This window comes from Cottoperca gobio, chromosome 19, assembly GCF_900634415.1.
Source record: "Cottoperca gobio chromosome 19, fCotGob3.1, whole genome shotgun sequence".
Classification (NCBI taxonomy): Eukaryota; Metazoa; Chordata; class Actinopteri; order Perciformes; family Bovichtidae; genus Cottoperca; species Cottoperca gobio.
Genome location: NC_041373.1, coordinates 7,874,087 through 7,896,393, shown reverse-complemented (window position 1 = coordinate 7,896,393; position 22,307 = coordinate 7,874,087). Strand labels below are relative to the sequence as shown.

Sequence of the window (22,307 nt, the reverse complement as noted above, 5' to 3'; positions counted from 1 at the left end):
GGTTACCGCTGATAACGCCATCCCAACAAAGTTCCCCCTTAGGTTAACACTGTTAGCTCCCAGCACAGTTGTTGTTTCCACTGTTCGCTGTTAGCACCGTTAACTGCTAGCCGCCGGCTCAGCCACCGACCATGTTGACAGCCATGTGGAGGCAATCACTATGCTTAAAGATTGAAAAAAGGAAAGTTATCTTCTTGCGCATCATTGATAAGTCCTCTATTGATCCCTTAGTCCGAAAATTAGCAAGTATTAAATAATCATGATCAAAACATACCATCAGTACCATCAGTACCATCAGTACCGTACCAGTAAATATGAACAGATGGTAAAATAAACTAACATATAACATAACTTATACATTGATTGTTGTATGTATAAACAAATTCTGTAAACTTAATTTATAGCAATTGCATTTATAGTAACAATTTAGATGTGAGGATAAAGACTTGAGAGTTTTGGTTTAGGAAACCTTGAAAGTGCTTGAAAAGTGCTTGAATTCTTCTCATAAAAAGCTGTACGAACCCTGTTGAAAGGTAAATGTAGCAGCTTGCACATCACAGCTCCTGCAGCAGGGAGAGCCTTCTCTGGGTTTGTACAGCAGAGGGATGGAGGTTAGTGAGCGACAGAGGTACTGGCATCCCACCGGCTGGCTGGACAGAAGGAGCATTCTTCTCCTCGGATCCCCCCGGTCGTCTTCTACAGACCACAGTTTGTCAGCCAATATGCCCACCGTTTACTGAGGAAATGTTCACTTAGTGCAGGAAGTCTGAGGTTTCCCCCGTATGTTTGATTTCAGCAGTTACCCAAACAACACTGAGGTTATAAGTCAGGTCAGAACAACATAGGTGGGAACCAAGAAACCCAGAGGGGACCTACAGACTCAGCTCAGTAAGTGATATCTAAATAATAAGCAAACCCATCATACCTGATGTTAATGATTCTTCTGGATAGAGTAATGATTTGTTGTAAGTAATATTTGATTTAATCATATGATGAAATCTACACATCTAGGCCTCTACCTGATGATGTCTTCATATTGATTTCCTGTTCAATTAAATTATCTTAAACTGCTATTATCGCCTATAGAAGCAGAAGTTTGGTAGTATTTAACAATGTTCATATAGATCTATATGGGTTTTAGCACATTGATATTTGAATGTTTTGAGCTTTTGGATAGATAGTGTGAATGTTTTATTCGTTTTATCAAGTTTATTGCACAGCAAAACAATACAAACTTTATATATTCTGTGAAATGCAAACCAAGCTGAACAATGAAAGGATATAAAGACAAAGAAAATCTACATCAAGAAAGAAATCTGTACATACATCACAAAAACAGGCATTAAAAGTAGTAAAGCAGCTGATATCATGCAATTATACTATTGATTTATTTGTTGATACTTGTTGGTTTTATATTAAGGCAAGATGACATGAGGTGAATAAAATGGTTCCCCTGATTCAGCTGGTGTGAAGATTACAATATACTTTTATACTTGTTTTCCTCATGATCTTTATCTGCACTTAATCACAATAAGAAAAGCGCTGTGGTCTTACTAGAATTTTACAATTTTATAGATACCAAATAAATAATGAACATACCATTTCTCATAAAATAATTCAGAGTTACAGCAGTATTAAACAGCAAATATGGTCATTTTGGTTCAGTTTAATCGAGTTCAGATATTGTGCGTTCAGAGCGTTTTAAATACTCCATGGTTACCTTCTCTGGCAAACTGGTGAAACTTTAGAAATACTGAAAAGAAGCAAAGTACGTACAAATATGTGTTATTATATCCTTGTTTTCTTTCTTTGGGAGGGGGGGGGGTATCTTTTAGTATATACAATAGATCTGGGACTCGGTTCCTTTAAGCTTCCCACAACAATCAAGGGTCCTTTTGGACCTCTTTGTGCAGCTTCACTATTGTCCTGCAGGGGAAGTAGAGAGCACTCTCACTGCAGTTTCTTCTTAGCCAGCTCGGCCAACTCTCTGGCTTTCCTCCTCTTCAGCTTCTTCTTGAGGAAAAGCAAGTCAATGTAGACGATGTGATCCAACACCGCAGAGGCGCAGAGGAGTCCACCATGCAGAGCGCCTGCTACCCCACAGCTGAACACGTCTTGGCCTGGAACAGACACAAATACAACCTGATAGATGAGTCAAGATTATGCGTCTGGATTCAAGTTATTGTCTGTGTCCCCCCCTCTAGATAATGTTTTTTCACTCACTCACATTTCAACACATTTTTCAATGTTCCCCCCTCTGAAGTGAATCAATCTTAGGACTTGTTGAAACATTTCTATGGCCGTGGAAACTTCTTGACCTAGGTTTGTAACTTTTCATACCTGAGATGTAGAGGTTTTTGACGGGGGTGTTGCACCGGTTTCTTGCCACAGTCTCGGCCTGGAAACGTTTTAGGTTGTGCTCAGCAGAGTACATGGCTCCACGCTGGGCACCCAGATAGTGATTGTTGGTCAGTGGGGTCGCCACGTCCTGGAAAACCAACTGAAAAAGAGTCATACAAATCTTTCAATGCAGTCAACACATATGAAATAAAGCAACCTACAGTAACCCCAACATGCTTTCATAGCTATAAAGTTATCATTTTTATGTTTTATATCATTTTACTATCCATGCAATATAACAATCTTGAACATGTGTGCATGCATGCCTGACAGAGACGGAACCTACCTTGTCTTTGATTTTAGGGAACAAAGTACAGGCCCAGTCAAAGAGGTTCTTAGCAAATCTCATTTTGTAGTTGTGGTATTCGTCGCCTCTTTTGCGTACTGTAGTGTCCTTCCATTCCTCAAACCATTCGTACTTGGCCATCGTCAGTATAGTCATGCAAGACTTTCCTGTGTACATGAAACACACAAAACATCACACCTAATCTGTGTGGACACTCAGGTATGCAGTACACTTGGTATGATGTTCTAGTAGCCATACATCTTTAAAACACAATATGTCTCTATATCTTTCATATTAGCACATCCTTTCTTTTGAACATCATTTTCTTTTACTACTTTTTATTTGCATCCATAGAGAAAGTAGTGGGTGTTTGTACCAGGATGTCTTATTTTGGCTTCTGGGTCTTTGGCAGATGGCATTGTGATGAACATCATGGGAATATTATCTGGTGCTTCCTCTTTGCTCAATGCAAAGTAGTCTTCCATCCTAAAACAAACAACAACAACAAAACAAATGAACATTTAAAATTCAGATATTCATCCGTCAGTCAGATCGGTCTGTGCTGCATTGATCAGCAATGTGGCCACACATAAGATAATGCACCAGTGTGGCATTTCAATCTTGGAGCTGAAACCTGACTGATCCTGTTCTCCATCTAGAGGACAAAAAAGGGACTTGCTAATTAAATAAGCCACTTACAGTAATGTACATTACGCTTTCTTTTGGAAGAAATACAGCTGACACAAGAGAACAATACTGAATGTTCCTGGGAGCAGGGCTACACTGAGAGTGTTGCCTCTGTGAATGTATTGCATCCCTACTTCTTATACAACAGTGCCCCCTCGTGGTAATTACATGTTAGTGTCCAAACTTACGATTTGTCCATATCATTGTTTTTGAACAGCCAGAAGTTGGTGGACTCGAGGCCCAACTCCTCTTCAGTTCCATCAAAGCCAGAGAAGACCAAGAATGAACCTCTGCCGTGTTTCATCATGTTCAGTCTTTCCTGAATATCTGTAATAATTGGAAGGTTTACAATCACTTTGAAACGTCCTCCTTATTTTCACAATATAAGTTCATCATATCTTCAGGTGAAAGGGATCTGTTGCTCACCTTTCTTCACTTGAATCTCAGGGGGAAGAAGTTTCTGGAAGGTGGTGAAAATGCCACAGTTTGACACAACCACAGGTGCATGAACCTCCACTTCCTCCTGACCTTTCCTCACTTTTACACCTGTCACATGACACACAAATGAGGTCATTTAACTGCAGAGTCTCTTTTAACAGGTGAAAATGGAGCTGGGATTATTTCTCACCATAAGCTGCTCCCTTGTCATCAACCAGGATCCCGGAGACAGGAGCTCTGACCAGGCAGTTCCCTCCATATTTCTGAATGGTGCGGATGATGTGGAAGGCGATCTCACTGGCACCACCTTTAGGGTAGTAGGCACCTCGTTTGTAGTGATGAATCAGGAGGGCATTGATCAGAATACTGGAGTCCTTTGGAGGCACGCCTAAACATACACAGAGCGAAGGATTAATTATTCACAAGTCACAAGTCCACTCAAATGATGTATCGTAAAATGCATTAACCCTATGTCAGGGTTAATATGCTGCATTCATGTGGCGTCGAAATAATCGTAAAACATTAGTTAACGACGGGGAAGATTCTTGTGATTGTTGTTCAATCGGAACAACAACTCCAAGAGTTGAAAATGTTGGTACACAATTTGCCGAGTTGACGTCATATTATATAGAAATATGGCGGCAAAAGGTACATGTTGGATTGATGTTAACCTGTTGCATATCAATTTTTTGCTCACATTTATAATATGGTATTAGGTTGTAACCATTAGTTTCCGTCCGCATAGAATTACCTAGATCATTTAGAAAGTTATTATAAGCATTAACCGTGATACGAGTCAGGTAAAGCAATATTGTTGTTGTTTAAAGGCTTCGATCAATAGAATACAACACATCTTCTTTGTAACACGTCCATGTTATTTCAACATTACAATTTAAAACTCATGAGCTCACCAAAGTCGGAAGATGGGACTCTACGAGGAGAACTTGAATGCATTAATAATCATAGAAACTGGTGGCTAAAAGTGGCTATGATATTAGGGTGCAGACTTTCATCTTTAATTTTAAGGTGTTTACAACTATATTGGGAAAACATACAGTAGGACCTGTAGTTCTTGTAATACATTGTTCCCCAATTTAATGATGATACTGCAGGAAAATGATCCCTGTATAGACCATTTCTAGTCAGAGTGGGAAGTTGGTCACTGGCCAAGTCAATCACATGACCTCAATCTAACTGTGCTTCACTTTCTGATGACCAGACAAAAACAAGCAAGAATTGAAGATGGCTTCAGGCCTGGCAGAGCATCACCAGAGAAGCAGATTTTAGTCCCCTTAAATGAAAGTCTAGTTGCAAATGCTGCACAAATCCTTGCTGGACTTTGGACTGGAGGTTTGTATTCTAGTAACATTTTTGAGAACCCACCATAGAAAAGATAAGAAAAGATGATGTGCAGATCCTTGTTGCTGGTCAGGGTGTTCACCAAGTCTGTTGCACATGTGCCAGAAAGGCGGAAGACTGGGGTGAGAAGGTTTCCGATGCCTGACTTCAGCAGGAACAAAGACACCCACTGCGGGATCAGCTTCAGAGTTGCCAGGTAGTGAGTCTTCTTAGCTGAGATCTGTTGGAGCACAGAAGATGTTTGGGATTTACAGTTTTGTTGTCCTGTTATGGACACATGACACACTGAACTATGTGTTGAGTAACAGTACCTTCATGATTTTGAAGAATGTCTCGATGGCCTCTGTGTCATCGGGGAATTGCTTCATCAGATGTGCTTTCATCTCACTTTTTCCGGAGAAGATGGTGTACTCTCGTTTCTCCTCGCCCTGGCCAATCATGATGGTGTCAAAGTGTTGCTTTAGCTTCTGGAACTCCAACTGGCCCTCGGAGAGCTGGTCGAAGGCGATGCGCAACAGACTGTTTTCGTGCACCTGACCAATGTAGTGAAGCCCTGAAGAAGAAAGAGCGGCAAACAGGAACATGGTGTATAGTTACCTAAGTCATCCATGTGCATTGTTGTTCCTTATTGAAGTCACCTTGTAACTTTTGCTAACTTTTTAAAATATAATAATAATGATAATTAAGCAAAATGCAGAACATTCTCTGGTTCCAGCCTCTAATGTCGAACTTCTTTCTTTATCATACATGGAAGTAAAGTAGCTATCTTTACAATTTAGACTGTTGGTTGGACAAATAATCTGAAGATGTCACCTTGGGCTTTAGGAAATTATTATTATAATATGTTTTTTGTCTATTTTCTGACATTTTATTAAATAATCAACAGCATATATGATAATGATTATTGTCCCTTTTTGCAGCTGGTCTCAGCCTTTTATTCTCAGCAATCACTCCCTGGTGCACTGTCGGCTGTCTGCACATATTACATATCATTTTACCTTCACAGTTTATACCTTGAACACGCACCATGGTGTGCTGCTTGATATTGTAGCCCCCCTGACAACTTGTCATGCAGTGCTCTGAAACAGTGAATATGTATAATCCCTGGCATGTCCTCTTACCGACATCAAACTCAAAGCCTTTCTCTATGTAGGTGTGGCAGCAGCCTCCGGCTTGGTCATGTTGTTCCAGCACCAGGACTCTCTTCCCTGCTTTGGCCAGTGTAGCTCCAGCTGTCAGCCCCCCAATACCGCTCCCAATGACAATGACATCCAGGTTCTGTGGCACTTTGTCAAGGCTGAAACCTGGACAGAAACATACAGAGCGTGGTGACATTTATCTTTGAAGATAAGATAAAGGCGCATTGTAAATGTCATATCATAATCAAGTGTTGCATAATTGGGTTGCATAATAGTCTAAAGGTTGCACTCCACACCTCTCCCGTCATAAATACATGGCTGCTAATTCCTGTATCTGTGTTCTAGTCTTGGCAATGAAACAGTACATATGACTACAAATACAATCTCCTGGTCTATAATCTAATTAAGATAAAGCCTGCAAGTGAAAACAATTACTGTACTTGTGCTGATTTAGGTCTAATCTAAACTCTGAGTTATGGCACAGAAACAGGATTAGCTGTTGTAAGACCTACAGTAAACTAATACGGTATCCTTTTTGAAGTAAAGTTTATCCTACTTTTATTTCTTTTGAACAATTCTAGGTTAACTTTAGCTTAAGTACACACCCAAGACTCATTTGAATTGGTATCAAGGGACAGTTTTCAATGTCATTGAAGACCAGCGACGTGCACAGACATTTTGAGGGGCTGTTGCTCTAACTGGTTGAAAGGTTAATACAACCTTGCAAAGGGAAGCAATGCGGTTCTTTCACGAAAAACACTATTTTTTTCTTGTATAACTGCACACTATTAATGGAAGTCAACATAAAACCCAAAATAAACCGTATTTCTGTTCTTTTATTCTGGTCTACATTAAGTGTTTTGCCCCCTGCAAATGTGTGTTGTTGTTTTTTTTAAATGCTTTGTCAAGTGTTCACCTGATGCCTTGTGCTGTCCCTGTTGAAGACTTGAAGATAGAGTGAAAATAAAAATAAATATATATTTATTATTGCAAAATGTGGTCATTTAATGTTACACCAGAGCTTTCCCCGATATGGTAAAATGAATGTTTGCAATAAAAAGGGGTCTATATGATATGATTGATTGACAGATGTGACAGCAGAGGCTCTAATAGCATCAGTGATATCTGTACCTGTGAAAAAATGTATTAGATTTTTGTTTCATAAAATTCTCAATTGTTTCACAGAAGCACTTACTCTAAGTAAACACATTGTATTTTAATTATCAGTTCACTCGTTGCAATTTCACAATATATGTTTTGCTATTTTATTATAAAAAGTTAAGTTAAATAAATGTTTCTCTTTTTTCCCTTATTGGCAGATGCTGGCTGGGGTGGTCCATTGTTGCTGTAAATAATATAGAAAACTATTTGTTATAAATCAAATGGAATGAAAAGAGATAATATTTGACTAATCTAGTTGTAATTTTAATTGTTCTCCCTGGGAGTTTACGGTCAAGTCATATCTTAACTTATTGATATCATATTTAAAATATTAAATGTATTGTATCTTGTTAAATTGTGTGCCCACTGAGCTAAATCAGGCTTAACTGGTACAAAATACACTTCTTTATGAAACCATTGCCAATTAGCGATTTTGAGCTGCAATAATTTTACCTTGCTTGATGACTTTGTCCCGCTTCTTCTGATCAAACTCTCGAGGTCCAGGGGGTCTCACTGACTCCATGGAGAAAGGGCTTGGTTTCCCAAACAGGTACCAGTATGTGCCACCGGCCCACATAACCAACCAGACTAAGAAAATCAAGAGCCACATTGTGGAGACAATCAAATCACTGTTTCTGGTAGGTTTTCACAGCAGCAGTGACAGGTGTATTCTGAACACTGCTTTCCTCATAAGGCTCCTTTTATTGTACGCCGAGTGCCAAAGGTGTGGAGAAGACAAGTGGGAATTTGACATGAAGCGCTAGGCATGTTATGAAAGCAATAAAGATAAAACTGAAAGACCCATTTTTTGTGATAACAGTGCACAGATCACACCAATGGTGTGTTCAGCTGGCACACCATTGGTGCACAAAAACGTAAGAAGCACTACAAAACAATAATTTATTCGTATATTATATATATATTATATGTATATTTATTCATTGATTTCTTTCTATAAATTCAGACATAGTATTCATCTTGTCCATGGTTAGCTAATCTCATCAAAGCATTAAGAGATGTGCTATTATTTCAACATACATTGCGTAAGGAATCTGCATAATATATAAGTAAACAAATTGCCCGTTCAGATGTCTAGATTTCACACAGTTATAACGCTTCTAATCTGAAGGTTACATGTTTTGCTTTCCTCCTGTATCATTATTCCACAGTGTGTAGGAAACTTGCACAGATTAGATATATTAGCAATTGCTCTTATCTGATAAGACAATTAAGATAAAGACTACACTATGGACATGTCATCCTAGACTTTATACAGTGCACTACATGCAGTGTCCAACTGTAGGTCTTTACAACAGCTGGCTGATATCGCTGAGTGTTATCGCTGTCGGTGTCCTTGACGCAAGAAATGGAGATATTTCACTTTGTAAATCACTTGAATAACACTGGATGTAATTGTCCACAATATTTTTCTCCTGATAAACATAAATCTAAATCCGTAAATCCTGTAATGTATATAATTACACAGTTTTCAGTGTCAGTTCCTGGCCTTTAAATATCGTGACCAACAACACATCTTTTATGTTTATATATTACTAAAGTATTTGCCAAATATCTACCTGCCAAAATACTTTGTAAAGCATCCGTCTATCTTTAAACTTATATTAATATATGTACGTAGGTGCTTTTCTGAGTAATGTTGTGCCTCTCTTTAAATTACTTAGTTTGTGCTAAAGATCAGTCTGCTTGTTAATTACCTTTTTAATGCTGTTTAATTTTATGTTTATGTTTTTACTCCATACCACAATGTGTGGTCTAGAGTAAATAAATCTGAATCTAAAATATCTAAAATCTAAAGTCAAGCTAAAACATTGAAGTAAAATACTGATATATCACACACACCTGCCTTTTAGGGATCATGATTATGTTATTTAATCTCATACACACTCAAAGAATGAGCTAACATTGCTTAATATTGCTGCTTAACAAAGCTTCAGACTGCACCAAATACATAAAAAAGGTCTGTCCTAAGGCATAATACATTTCCCAAAGTTGGAAAAACTGTAAAATTCCCCCAAAAATACTGTATCTTTTAACTATCTCTTTTTAACCAAATCACACACATTACAGCTTTTCTATGCGATCTTCTTTTGATAACTAATGTAATATTTTTTCACATCCATTCACTGAGGCTCCCCTGAAACAGTTTGGAGCCCCCCTGGTGAGTCTCACCTCTGGAAACCTCTGCCGTAAATGATAAGCAACCATAAATAGGTCACTGTATTCTTGGAAACACTTGTACAAAGGTGCTGATATGTGCTGCTTAAGGCAGAATGGTGTTTGTTGCACTTACAAACGCTATATTCATACCGATCGTTGTGTTGCAAGTTGTGAAGAAATTATGTATATTTTTTGTTGCCCAGATAGAGAATGACACTAATTAGGATGGAGAGCTCCAAATGGAAGCCGGGATGAAGCCGCTGGAATAAGCTTAACGACTTTGTTACAGGAAGTAGCTCTGCGTCAACAGTGTGACCGACTGGCAGAGAAATCCTATTAAGAATTAGACTAAGCACTAAGTGCACGACTCCTGTGACTTTGCCCTGCTTTCTACAGTTCCACAGGTGAGTGTCATGCTGATTTATGCTCATTTACACGCTGAACTATATCCAGTCAAGCCTATTTAACATTAACCAATACCATATAATGAGATGAAAGTGCAGTAGAAGTGCAATAAAAATGACATGTGCTGATATACATCAATAATAAGAGCAGTCAGGTCAGGTCACAGCTTTGTCCAGCTATTTGCATTTAATTACAAATTGACAAAGAAACGTTTTCATATCAACAGGTACGTACAGTAATCCGGCGATGGAAAAGGATCTCTCTCCTGTTAGCGATACCATTACAGATCTTAGTTTTCTTACTACTGTAGACTTTATCCATAAGAATTCTACAGGGATATTACAGCAATGTAACCGGCTCTCATAAAAAACTGTTTGACGATTCCCTGCACGTCCATGTGCTATGTTACTGTACAGCCTCCCTTGTCTCCTTTGTAGGGGTTCTTGTCATCTGAAACGCCCTTAATCAGCGGATCATTCGGGACCAGTTCCTCCACTAAAGAAACTGTCTCTGCACAGCTTGCAGCCAACTGTTGTTGAGAGGAAAGATGGAAACACATGTTAGCTTAACAAAGCAACATTTGTCTTTTCACAGACATAAATGTGGACATTTAAACTTGCATGCTACAAATTCATTTAAGTTTTCCACATGGTTTTAATACAAAGAGGCTAAAAATGTAAGTGATGGACAGATTGCTCAACATTTACAGCAAGAAAAGATGAAGTTTTGTTTTTTAAATTGTTAATTTACTTACTGCTGTCCTTGGTGTGCTCACTTCCTTCTTCAACTGATCCAGCTCCATTTTCAAGATTTCCTTATCTGACATATCCCGAGCCATCCTGACTGTAAGAGGAAATCAAGATCAAAACTTTAAAATGTCACAACAAATGCACAGAACAAAATTAATGTAAATCCAACATAAATCATGATCTCAATCATCAATCTTTACCTGTTGAAAGGTGGGATCCCCAAAAATCTGAGAAATGTTTTGGCTCCTAAGAGCTCAATAACTGTTTGCCTTCCTGTACTCCGGTCACTGCTTCACACTGACTGATCCGTGCTGTCCCACTGCTCTTCATCCCTCTTCATCTTGATCCCTGCTGCTGGCTTTAGGGAAAGGTCGGCAGTGGATTGGACCTGATGTCACCAATCCCCCGTGATGAGATTAAACAATCAGGAGCCGTAACCTCTGAACAGGAAGGAGGAAGGTAAGAGATCCTTGCAGATCTGCAGATGAGGTGGAGAAAGTGAGACACCGAATGATAGTCATGTGAACATCACATCATCTGTTACTGTACTAGTGTAATACATACACGTTATTTTAAATATTACATCAGTAGCTAACCTATACATGTAACCAGTGGTGGTGGAAGTATTCAGATCCTTTACTTCAGTAAAAGTGCAAATACCACACTGTTAAAATATTCCTCTACAAGTAAAAGTCCTGCATTAAAAACCTTACTTAACTAAAACTATGTAAGTATTATCAGCAAAATGTAGTTAAAGTATGAAAAGTAAAATGTTCCCTGTCAGTTCAATATCACTGCTGCATTAATGTATATGTTGTATTTTACTGCTGTAGATGTTTATGGTTGTGCTCATTTTAACTCCTTTATATACTGTTAGATAGTTTAATCTATAGCAATGCATCATATTCTAAAACGATGATCACATGTTTGTAGCGTCGCCGTTATGTGAGAATCACGTGTTTCTAAAGAGTCAACTTTTCATGAGTTTTCAGCTTTGTGACGATGCATTTTCCAGCTGATCCAAGAGACTTTATAAACAGTTTGTGAAGAATGTTCTTAATACATAAAGAAACACTTTGTCCTTCAGTTTAACACAAACATTCAAAATCTGGAGATACGTGGTTTCCACTGGACAGGAAGGGGATGGAAAACTAATATGAAAAGTAACTAAAGATGTCAGACAAATGTACTGGAGTAAAATGTACAATATTTATTTCTGAGATGTAGTGGAGTAGAAGTATAAAGATGCAGAAATTAGAAATACTAAAGTAAATTCCAAGTACCTCAAATATGTACTTAAGTGCAGTATTAGAGTAAATGTACTTAGTTACATTCCACCCATGCATCTAACGTGGCTATTACTGAGGTTAGCAGTGGGTTCATTGTGTGTTTATACATCATGAGCATAGGGCTTTGTGCCAAGAGGAAGGAGGCCAGGTCTTCACCACTGATTTGATTATATACTGTAATCTTGCAGTCCATCCAATCAGTTGCTCTAAGTCCTGCAACGTCATTCTAGTAAACGAATTGTAGTCACGTAAAAGACTTCAGCCACTTCATATGCAACACTGACTGATGTTTTTGTGCATAAATGTATAGATTTTTGTGCAAGGTGTCTTTACAAACATGGATTTGTACCTGTTTACAATTGTATAGATACATGTATGCTTTTAACACTGAGCTCCATGGGCAGGTTATGAGACCATGGGCCCCTGGGTACAGACTTACAAGAGGCTCCACCACCTATCCTACATAGCAGCAAGACACAATAAGAGTTTTTGAAGTTGTTTAGCCTCTTTGTGTTGTTGTTTTGTGTCTCTTTGTAATTGTTTTGGTGTTTTTTATGTAATTTTTTCACAGTCGTTGTGAGTCACTTTGTGATGTCTTTGTGTCTCTTTGCAGCTGTTTTGCATTTCTTCATAGTTGTTTTGGTCTTTGTGTGTCTCTTTGCAATCGTTTTATGTTTCTTTGTGGTCTTTTGAGTCTTTTTCTGGTTCTGTATGTGTCTCTTTGAGTGATATTTTTTGGTGAAGGCCAGGGGTTGCCCTGACACTTTGGTTCCCTGGGCCTCTGCCTGGTCGACCCTTTCAGTAATTCAAGATGAGCTCGGGCTATTTTTCATTTATTGTGATTGTTTGTGGGCAGTTTGGTGGTCCCGAGTTCATATCCACTGGCATTTTTGGGCCTTTAAAGTGCCCATAGATGTAAATAGATGTGAGGGTTGTCTTTCTATTATACAGTATATGTTAGCAGTATAATAGAAAGACAGCTCACTTCCGCCCACCTCTCACCCGATGTAACCAGGGATAGGCTCAAGCATCCACCCCCTTCAAACCCTATACAGGATAAGCAGGTATAGTTAGGGGATGGATGGATGGAGACTTGTTTAGCTGAAAAAAAGGCTGATGGCATCCAAACGGCTTGTCGATATGTTTTTTTAAGCTAAAGCAAAAGGTTTTATGGAAATGTTCTTCCCCTGTGAAGCAAGTCCCACTATTCTGTCCTACTCACTTACAACTGACATTTCATCTGAGACATGACAAGGTACTGATCCTTAACTAAACCTTCAGCAGGACTCACACTAAGCCATTTTCAGGATCTAGGTTAGTCTCATCTACTAAAGATTAACCCGAGACACGTCACAGGGATGAACAGCAGTGTGGTCCTATATGAAGACCTGGCGTGTCACTGGTTACCTGATAAAAGACTGCCCTCCCTATTTGTCTGTGCTACTTTAGTTCCATACTTTGATTTACTTTCATTTTCAAACTGACTGTAAGCAGGATGTCTCAATGACACTGATGGATGTGAGGTTGCCTTTTATTATTTACTAAGGGATTTTTGTATTAGTGAAGATACTATTAATTCTCAAGTAAAAAATGTCAAAAGAAATGCCTACCATTCCGAGGTTCCAGACCCTAAATGTTAGTATTAAATAGTATTAATTAGTATTATATTATTGTAAATTGAATATCTTATATTTGGGGTTTGATGGACAAAACAAGTAATGTGAAGATGTCTCCATATCTGCCATTGAGAATATTATAATGTCTTTGGTAATGTTTCAGGGAATTTGACCTGTTTACATTCTACGGTTATACCTGTTGTCTTATTTAGTGAATATTTCTATTAACATTAATACTACCCATTTCATTGCTTTGCATTTCATGTTTTATAAGGTATAATGTTGTCCTGTATGATGGTTTTTCTAACATTACGATTGACTTTTTTTAAATTATTGCTCGTCATGCATATAAGTAGTTGTAATACATTTTGTATTGTTATATTCGTATATGTCTTTAGGAAAACTTTGTAACATCTGTCCAGGGACTTAAGATATAAAATCACCTTTTGTCTAACTCTGGTGCATTTACATTTTATTAATATGCACTGTCTCTGTTGAATAAGCCAATGAAATAAATAATAAATAAGTAAAAAATAACACACATGCAAAATTGCATTTATTAATTACTGTATCATTATACTTTATGATAATTAATCATTATTAAAAAAAATGTATAATAATCAGTGGGATTGTTTAAGGCAAATACATAAATTAAAACAAGATTTGTATTTCTCCACCGGCTGTCAAATTAATCCAGAAAATGTTTTGTTTTTCTTATAGACTTAACTATTAATTGATAATCACCAACAAATAATGAACAGATTTATCAAAAATAGAAATAATCATAACTTGCAGACCTAATTAAAAATTACTTTAGATAATATTTTGGAATGATTCAATCATTTTTATATGGTTGTTGTTTTACTAAAAACACTGAAATCAGGATGGTTGTTTTAGTAATTCTTACCAGGTATCATACACAATTTCTGTGGTCTAATCTTTGAGTTCTTTTAAACAGAATATATGACCCTGTGATGATCTACTTTCTCCTGTGGATGGTGGTGTCGAACCTTGTTCTGTTTTCTCCTGAACTAATGAAAGAGACTGTCCCGCCCACTTAGTTCTATCAGCCAATAGGAGGGCGTCTTTGAGCTATAACGGAACGAATTTTCAAAATAAGAGCATTCGTGTTTGAATTGAAGCTATGTAGAAAGACGCGTACTTTTATTTCGACACGTGTGTGTATTTTGGCAGGAAGTCCTTTGACTACCTGCAGTGTGGTTTCGTTGGTGGATAGTTTGCGGCAATAATGGCAGCTCCCAGTAGGAAGCAGACTTTAAGGTTTCTCAGCCAGTTAGGAGCGTTTATTTTGACCCGGTTCGGGTTTTGGAACTGCTTCAGCATGTTGATGCTGTTTGCTGAAAGAGCGGACTCAAAAAGGTAAAAAGAGTGAGCGAATAGTGCTCTGGAAAATAGCTAACGAGCTAGCTTACGGCAATCTAACGCAGTGTCAGTCGTGTACAAACACAGCCTTCATTATCAAGATAATTGTAAAAGCAGTATATAGTTTGGCATATATAATTACTAGACAAAATGCTTCCTAGCCGACCTTTTTGTTTCTTTTCTGTGTAAAGCTTCCGGATAGCTAACTTAACGGGTTGTAGTTCAACAGTTTGACAAAATCTCAGGCAGAAAGTTGAAGCCATATGGAGTTGTTTAAATTAAATAGACATGTTATATTTTGCCTGGTCTGTAATTTTCAGTCGGACGGGGAGAAGGCTGTAATTATTTTCTGGTAGTAATTATGGTTTTAATCTGTTAAATACACCGGGCGTGTATTGTTTCAGTCTGTGGTGGGATGGTCTTACTTAGACAACCACACCCCTGAATGATCCTGTAATTATAGCAACTTTTTATGAAAATGTCCACAGTCTTTGTCATACCTGCCTGCCTCCCTTTATTGGGTTATTTTTCCTCGCAGTCTAAAATAGGTTCCTTCTCAAATAAATATTTTTTTGGTTGGTGCTGTGCTGAAAAGGGTAACTTACAATATGTAATATAATATTTTGATTTATTTTGATTAATAATTAGCCTCATGAATAGTTACTTGCATTTCTACACACTTTAACACGGTAGACCGCTTTAGAGTTTTTGACTGCTACTTTTGGATATTGTTTTGGGTTGGCTGGTGTGTGTGATTTTGATTTTGAGTACAGTTTTAGAAGTTTTTTTTTGGTTTAAGTCAAATCTTCTATTTGGGATTAATATGTTCTACTTAGTTTTCTCACTATAAGAAATTTCTTTGTGAGATAAACAAAACAACAACAACAATTGTGCTACTTCATTCATAATATTAATAATTTCGTAAAACGTTGTCTGGCCTGTCGTCAAAATCATTCTTTGGTTTTACTTAGACAAAATATATAATGTAATAAAAATAGTATTTAAGCTCTCACACAGCAGCAGATTTTCACCAAAACAAATATTTTATTTATTCATTTATACATCGCACAATTGTTTTTGAAAGAATTACTTTGGACGATGACCTTTCTTTTTTTTAATACATACTGTTTTTTACATACTATTACTTTTAATGACAATAACAAATAGTTAAGCAGTAGCCATTTAAATGACAGATTTTAACTTCTTTTCATTCAATGTCATCAACAGGAAGCCAGACATCCATGTACCGTACCTGTATGTGGACATGGGGGCAGCAGTGCTCTGCGCCAGCTTCATGTCATTTGGGGTGAAGAGGAGGTGGTTCGCGATGGCCGCTGCCATACAACTGGCCATCAGCACGTACGCATCGTATGTTGGAGAACAAGTGTACTACGGGGACTGGCTTAAGGTAAGTCACCTTCTGTGGTTGACAGGAGCAAAGCTGATGTTCAGTTACCCGTGTGCTTCCGAAAATACACCAGTTAAACTGAAACAAATTTACTCATGGGTTATGTTTTATGATTGGAAGTGAAAATTCAGTTGTCATGACCAGACTCTCTGTAAATTTCCTTTTGATTTAGTATCCCTTTTTTCTAATATCACTTATCTGGGCAAATAAAAGTAGCTGATGCAAATACAAATGAGACAAACCCATAAATGTAAAAAAAAATAAAAAAATTAAACATGACATAAATACAACATGGGGGCAGCCTATTGTTTTACAGTAAAATGTTAGGAATATTTACTTCTTCCTACATTTTCTTCTTTGGCCGGATGCAGCTGTTCTTTGTTTTTGTTCAATATTTGGGCTGCAGTCAGTCTTACACACAACTGTCTCACCTGCTGAGTTCTGACTCTTCAGACAGATGTCAAATTTAGATATGTATCAGATTTAGATCAGTGTTGAAATATTAAAAATAGATCTTTGTCTCACACGAGGGAACAATGGATCTGGGCCACGTCTAGCAGTCTGAAAGTAGATTGTTTTATCAGAGATTGACATTGTAGCAGAAACTTGTAAATGGGTTATTTCTTGAGCCTGAATGTATTTCCCTGCAGGTTCGCATGTATTCCAGAGCGCTGGCCATTATTGGAGGCTTTATGGTTCTGGCCAGCGGGGCGGGGGAGGTGTACAGACAGAAACCTCGCAGCAGATCCCTGCAGTCTACCGGACAAGTTTTCCTCGGAGTCTACCTCATCTGCATGGTAAGACCCGAATCAGTTTTATTTATTCATTTATTATTTTGTATGTGGACACAACTTGAGATCAACACGGTTGTCTGAACAAGAACAGAGTCACAGAATACGTTTTATCAACAAATTGTCATGAAGTGCATTTTGTTAAGAAAACAGGACGGACACTTTACGTTGCAATGCAAACAGCCAGATTTGGTCTTAACTAAATTAATAAACTGACAGAAAATGTAATGTAGCAAAAATAATATAATTGTATCTTTTTAAATATTAAATGATTACTCATGAAAGCAGTAGTAATAATGATTGTTACACATTGTCCTAACAAGTCATGGTAAAGGCTTTTTAGTTTGGATTCAGTGTTTGACCAGAATTATTTTGTGTGTGACTTCTTGTGATCACTACATGAAGAAGACCTTCTTGAGATGAATCTGTTCAAACCAGATAATCATCATTCATATGAATGAGAAGAAGGCTTCAGGGACTTTATTTCTGCATATGTCAAATGAATCACACCTTTACTAAAGGCCCTGTCACACAGCTCAGGCAGAATGTATGTATGACAGAAACGTATTCCGGCGCATATGAAATATCGGCAATACAACATTGTGATGTTGTGATCGTTTGAAGGACGCAGACGTTACGCCGAACACGCCAGACATACGGCCCTGTCACACAGTTCCTAACATGCTGAACGCTAGCTGTACTGTAGAAACACGTTTAATTAGTTACTCCATCATCAGGCATAATCTTAACATAGGGTAGGAATAGGGTATCCACTCGTTATCAATACATTGGCTGTAGGGTTCACCGTCAGCTGACGTAGCCTATATCTAACGTACCTCTAACGTAGTCACGTAGGTATTCACGTACTGTATTTACGTAGGTAAGTATTCACGTACTGTATTTACGTAGGTAAGTATTCACGTACTGTATTTACGTAGGTAAGTATTCACGTACTATATTCACGTAGGTAAGTATTCACGTACTATATTCACGTAGGTAAGTATTCACGTACTATATTTACGTAGGTAAGTATTCACGTACTGTATTTACGTAGGTAAGTATTCACGTACTATATTCACGTAGGTAAGTATTCACGTACGTATTCACATATGTCTAACGTAACTTATGTGTAACGTCTGCATTTCTTATGAAGCACACGTCGGGTACGTCCGGTAATTTTGAACATGCTCAAAACATCAGCGTTCAACAACGCACCCCAGCGTAACACAGTGAGCTCTTAACGAATACTACTTAGACCTTACCTTATATCAACGTACACCAGCGTGTTGCCGATATTTTGTTTACGCAATATTTTTGTATACGTTATGCATTTGTTGGGTATTCGAAGTGATGCGCTATCAATAGGTTAGACATGCGTATCTGTATATGTTCACTTTTCCGATCCGATGAAAAGTTGGAAGTATTTGGACTCTGACAAATGTTCTTATGCGCCGGCATACGTTTCTGTCTTACGGATATGTGTGACAGGGCCTTAATAACACAGAGCGTACAAACCAATGCCTGTTTTCAAAGTCATGTTTAATAGTGCAGTACCACCTTCCCCCCCTAGGTGTACTCCCTCCAGCACAGCAAAGAGGACCGGCAGGCCTTTCTGGACCACATCGTTGGAGGAGAGATCACGCTGATGCTGCTGGAGGTGCTGTTTGGGGTGCTGGCTCTTGCCTTCCTTTCCGGCTACTACGTCCGCCTGGCGGCGCAGATCTTGGCCACCGTGCTGCCTCTGGTGATCCTGCTCATTGATGGCAACCTGGGCTACTGGCACCACACTCGCAAGGTGGAGTTCTGGAACCAGATGAAGCTGATCGGACACAACGTGGGCATCTTCGGCGCTGTGCTGATCCTAGCTACTGACGGTTGAACCCTTTGGCCTCTCACAGACAACTTTTACAGACCGAGAGGTCGGGTATGTTGGATTTACGTCACAGCCTGACTTTGTGCTCAAAGCTGCCGTCGCTCAGTGACCTCTCAGGGTTCAAACTCTCCACGCTGAGACTGTTGGACGTAAGCGGGGACGATTGCCTTTCCCCACCAGTTGGTATCTTTGCTTTTGCAAGAAAGAGAAAAAAAAAAACTTTCTTTTTCGCAATTTAATAATTTATTTAGATTCATTTTTACATTTTTGTCTGTTATGCTCTGAAACATGACACTGAGTATTGATACTGTCTCTACGGGGGAAATACCTTTTGCTCGAAAAAATGTAGTCTTAAATAGTATTATGTTTAACTGTACATGGGTTAAATATTTTGCAAATAAAGGGAAACTTAATATTGAACATATGTGGCATTTTCTATGAAATAAAGTGCTACAGTACATTTGGTAATAAAAAATTGTTTTGCCTTTCACTTGTGCATTCATGTGAATTCATTAAAAAAACAACTTTTATATCTTGTGTAAATATTGTTCACACTTTATATGAAGTTACCACATTTAGTTACCTGCTGATTATCGTCCATGTTTGAGTATTTTAAACATTATAATTGAGTCGCTTCATTTCTCTGAATTGTGCAAACTGTAATTATACTGCAGTATTATTTATTTATCTACGACCACCTCAACTTTGCATTAAATGAAGTGTTGCACAGGATGAAAGGCTGAATGTTTCCTCATGAACTACATTTACAATCTATGATTATACAACAGTTAACAGTTTATTGGAAACTTAATGCCGTCTTATACAACTGTCAAGAAATCCTTCCGTCATGAAGGTTCGAGTGTTCAGTTTGTGTTAAACTGTTTTAGAGAAGTGTTCGTTCAGCTGTGTGCATATAGATTTATTTTATCCATCCCATCAACGAGGTCAGCACAATAACAAACACTTCAGTGTAAAACATTAAAACTCACAATTGAATCAACACCTCTCAAACAGTTTCTGAATGTTGGAACCTTCATGAAGGAAGAATGTATTGCAGGACTGTTGTATTAGACTGCATTAGTTTCAGCCTTTTACGACATACTAAAGTATAACCTTATGGCATACTATGACTTTTATGACATTTTTATGAAAATACTATTACTTTTTAAGATTTTCTTTAATGATACTACACTATGACCTTTTATGGCTTTATTGCATACTATACTGAGACTTTTTATGACGTGCTATACGATGACTTTTCATGGCATATGGCATGGATATGAGTTTTGGTCTAAATGGTCCTAAATAAACAAAGTTTTACTATAAAGTTACATCTCTCGCCTTGTGTTTCATGTCCATCGTGGTTACCATACCTGACATAGTTCGAAATTAAGATAAATACAAAGAAAGCTTTAAAGGTGATCTAAATATGAAACTGAGAGGATGCTGTGGACGAGGCATACGAACAGAAAAGGCTGAGGAACTCCAACCTTGCAGCGGAAGCAGAGGAGTGAGGCTGGTGTACAAAAGATTGTAACACTTAGTTCCTACTAATCAATGTACTATGCAACAACGTCCATTACCTAGCCATGAATAAAACATCATCTTTCTTGTCTCTCTGAGTCTTCCTCACTCACAGTTTGCATGTTCTTCTTGCGGTTGTACTCTGCTTTGACCAGGGTACCAATCACCGCCAGCATCACGGTGATGGTGATGACGAGCATTGATGCTGTCTCAGCGATACACAGCTGGCTGTCCAGCGATGCCAGGAAGCTGCCGGCTTGCTGAGCCGGAGCGTGGCAGATGATGTCCTTGTAGTCGTCCACATGCAGGTGTCGAACGTGGCGGATCTTGGCAAAGTTGCGCTGCAGCTCACAGTCACAGGTCCAGCGGTTGAAGGACATCTGAAGGTGGGTGGTGGTGGTCTGGAGCTTCAGGATGGTCTTGAACCTGATGTGCTCCAGCTGGTTGCCCCGGACACCCAGCAGAGTCAGACTCCGCAGAGGAGCCAGAGCTTCTGTCTCGATCAGCGAGATGTTGTTGTGGCTGAGCAGCAGCACCTCCAGGCTTTGCTGCCTGCTCAACAGGCCATCTGTAAGCACGTTCAGCCTGTTTCCCTCCAGGTTCAGGAGGCTCAGTCGAGACAGGCTGCTGAAAGCCCCGACATCCATCGTCCGGATGCGGTTGTGACTGAGGTCCAGTTTCTTCAGGTTTTGAAAATCCCCCAGTGAAAAAGAGTCCAGGTGCAGCAGCAGGTTGTGGTCCAGCTGAAGCTCCTGCAGCGAGGACAGACTCTGAGAGAAGTCCTGAGGGAGCCAACGCAGCTGGTTAAAACTCAAGTCCAGCCTCTCCAGAAACTGCAGCGATGCCAGAGACTGAAACAAAGACATCAGACAGAAGTCCAGTTAAACAGTGGTGGAATGTAACAAATGAAATTATTCAAGTACAATCTTGAGCTACTTAAATTCAGCTCACAATACTCACTTTGTACGTTTACTTGTAGTCAAAATGCAGAATTGTTCTTGTGATATTAAGTTATAGGTGTGAATAATGATTCCAACACTGGCCTAAAACAAAGTATGAAGTGCAGAATAAGATGAAATGCGGTCTTTGTTGTACCTGTGGCTGCAGACTTTGGATGCTGTTGTTGGACATTAGGAGGATCCTGAGGGACCACAGCCCCACGAAGGATCTGGTGTGAACCTCAGTCAGCTTGTTCCCACACAAGTCCAGCAGCCAGGTGCCGTGTGGGACACTGGGAGGGACCCGGACCAGACCACGAGACCGGCAGTCCACCAGGTCAGAGGACTCGTAGCACAGGCAGCGGCTGGGACACAGCTGGAAGCCCAACCCCGTGTTCAGAAGAGGCAGCAGAGGCATCACACGGAACATTGTGCAGCCGCTGACAGGCATCTTCCCTTTAGAGCAGTCTGATGCTGCTGAAAGGCATGTTACCTTCTTCCTACCAAAAGAACCTGATATTGATGTCATAGCATTGAATATATCTGGTTATAGAGGGATTATGGGCTTAAACAGATCATCACAAAACATAACTGCATCAAGGGAGCAAACCCGGTCTGTTTTGGATCTTTTCCTAAAATGAGGATTTACATCTGCTTCTCTATTTGGATACATGAAGCAGTTG

General features: G+C 38.9%; 4 protein-coding genes across 4 annotated transcripts; 1 reads left to right on the top strand and 3 right to left on the bottom strand.

Moving 5' to 3' along the window:
• Positions 1-1,950: 1,950 nt before the first annotated feature.
• Positions 1,951-8,080, bottom strand: LOC115024812 (inactive all-trans-retinol 13,14-reductase). The gene is made up of 11 exons (XM_029456667.1): positions 7,924-8,080; positions 6,292-6,474; positions 5,482-5,723; positions 5,195-5,390; positions 4,002-4,199; positions 3,800-3,919; positions 3,562-3,700; positions 3,063-3,172; positions 2,687-2,853; positions 2,341-2,500; positions 1,951-2,120 (listed from the first exon to the last, which is right to left on the bottom strand). The coding sequence occupies exons 1-11, from the start codon at positions 8,078-8,080 to the stop codon at positions 1,951-1,953; spliced, it is 1,842 nt and encodes a 613-aa protein (XP_029312527.1).
• Positions 8,081-10,453: 2,373 nt separating this feature from the next.
• gngt2b (guanine nucleotide binding protein (G protein), gamma transducing activity polypeptide 2b) lies at positions 10,454-10,891 on the bottom strand. The gene is made up of 2 exons (XM_029456839.1): positions 10,808-10,891; positions 10,454-10,582 (listed from the first exon to the last, which is right to left on the bottom strand). The coding sequence occupies exons 1-2, from the start codon at positions 10,889-10,891 to the stop codon at positions 10,454-10,456; spliced, it is 213 nt and encodes a 70-aa protein (XP_029312699.1).
• A 4,065-nt stretch (positions 10,892-14,956) lies between these two features.
• tmem101 (transmembrane protein 101) lies at positions 14,957-19,894 on the top strand. The gene is made up of 4 exons (XM_029455543.1): positions 14,957-15,087; positions 16,318-16,498; positions 17,149-17,295; positions 18,860-19,894. Exons 1-4 carry the CDS (start codon positions 14,957-14,959, stop codon positions 19,166-19,168), a joined length of 768 nt encoding a protein of 255 aa, XP_029311403.1. The 3' UTR covers positions 19,169-19,894.
• An 869-nt stretch (positions 19,895-20,763) lies between these two features.
• On the bottom strand, positions 20,764-22,106 carry LOC115024840 (decorin-like). Its single transcript, XM_029456699.1, has 2 exons — positions 21,782-22,106; positions 20,764-21,537 (listed from the first exon to the last, which is right to left on the bottom strand). Exons 1-2 carry the CDS (start codon positions 22,073-22,075, stop codon positions 20,764-20,766), a joined length of 1,068 nt encoding a protein of 355 aa, XP_029312559.1. The 5' UTR covers positions 22,076-22,106.
• Between the last annotated feature and the right edge of the window lie 201 nt (positions 22,107-22,307).

Coding starts and splice junctions, on each gene's coding strand:
- LOC115024812 (XM_029456667.1), bottom strand. CDS start 8,080: ATGTGGCTCTTGATTTTCTTAGTCTGGTTGGTTATGTGGGCCGGTGGC. Junction 5,724..6,291: donor AGGCTTTGAGTTTGATGTCG/GTAAGAGGACAT, acceptor TTTCTTCTTCAG/GGCTTCACTACATTGGTCAG. Junction 5,391..5,481: donor CATTCTTCAAAATCATGAAG/GTACTGTTACTC, acceptor GTGCTCCAACAG/ATCTCAGCTAAGAAGACTCA.
- gngt2b (XM_029456839.1), bottom strand. CDS start 10,891: ATGGCTCGGGATATGTCAGATAAGGAAATCTTGAAAATGGAGCTGGAT. Junction 10,583..10,807: donor TGAGCACACCAAGGACAGCA/GTAAGTAAATTA, acceptor TCTCAACAACAG/TTGGCTGCAAGCTGTGCAGA.
- tmem101 (XM_029455543.1), top strand. CDS start 14,957: ATGGCAGCTCCCAGTAGGAAGCAGACTTTAAGGTTTCTCAGCCAGTTA. Junction 16,499..17,148: donor ACTACGGGGACTGGCTTAAG/GTAAGTCACCTT, acceptor ATTTCCCTGCAG/GTTCGCATGTATTCCAGAGC. Junction 17,296..18,859: donor GAGTCTACCTCATCTGCATG/GTAAGACCCGAA, acceptor TTCCCCCCCTAG/GTGTACTCCCTCCAGCACAG.
- LOC115024840 (XM_029456699.1), bottom strand. CDS start 22,075: ATGCCTGTCAGCGGCTGCACAATGTTCCGTGTGATGCCTCTGCTGCCT. Junction 21,538..21,781: donor TCCAAAGTCTGCAGCCACAG/GTACAACAAAGA, acceptor TCTTTGTTTCAG/TCTCTGGCATCGCTGCAGTT.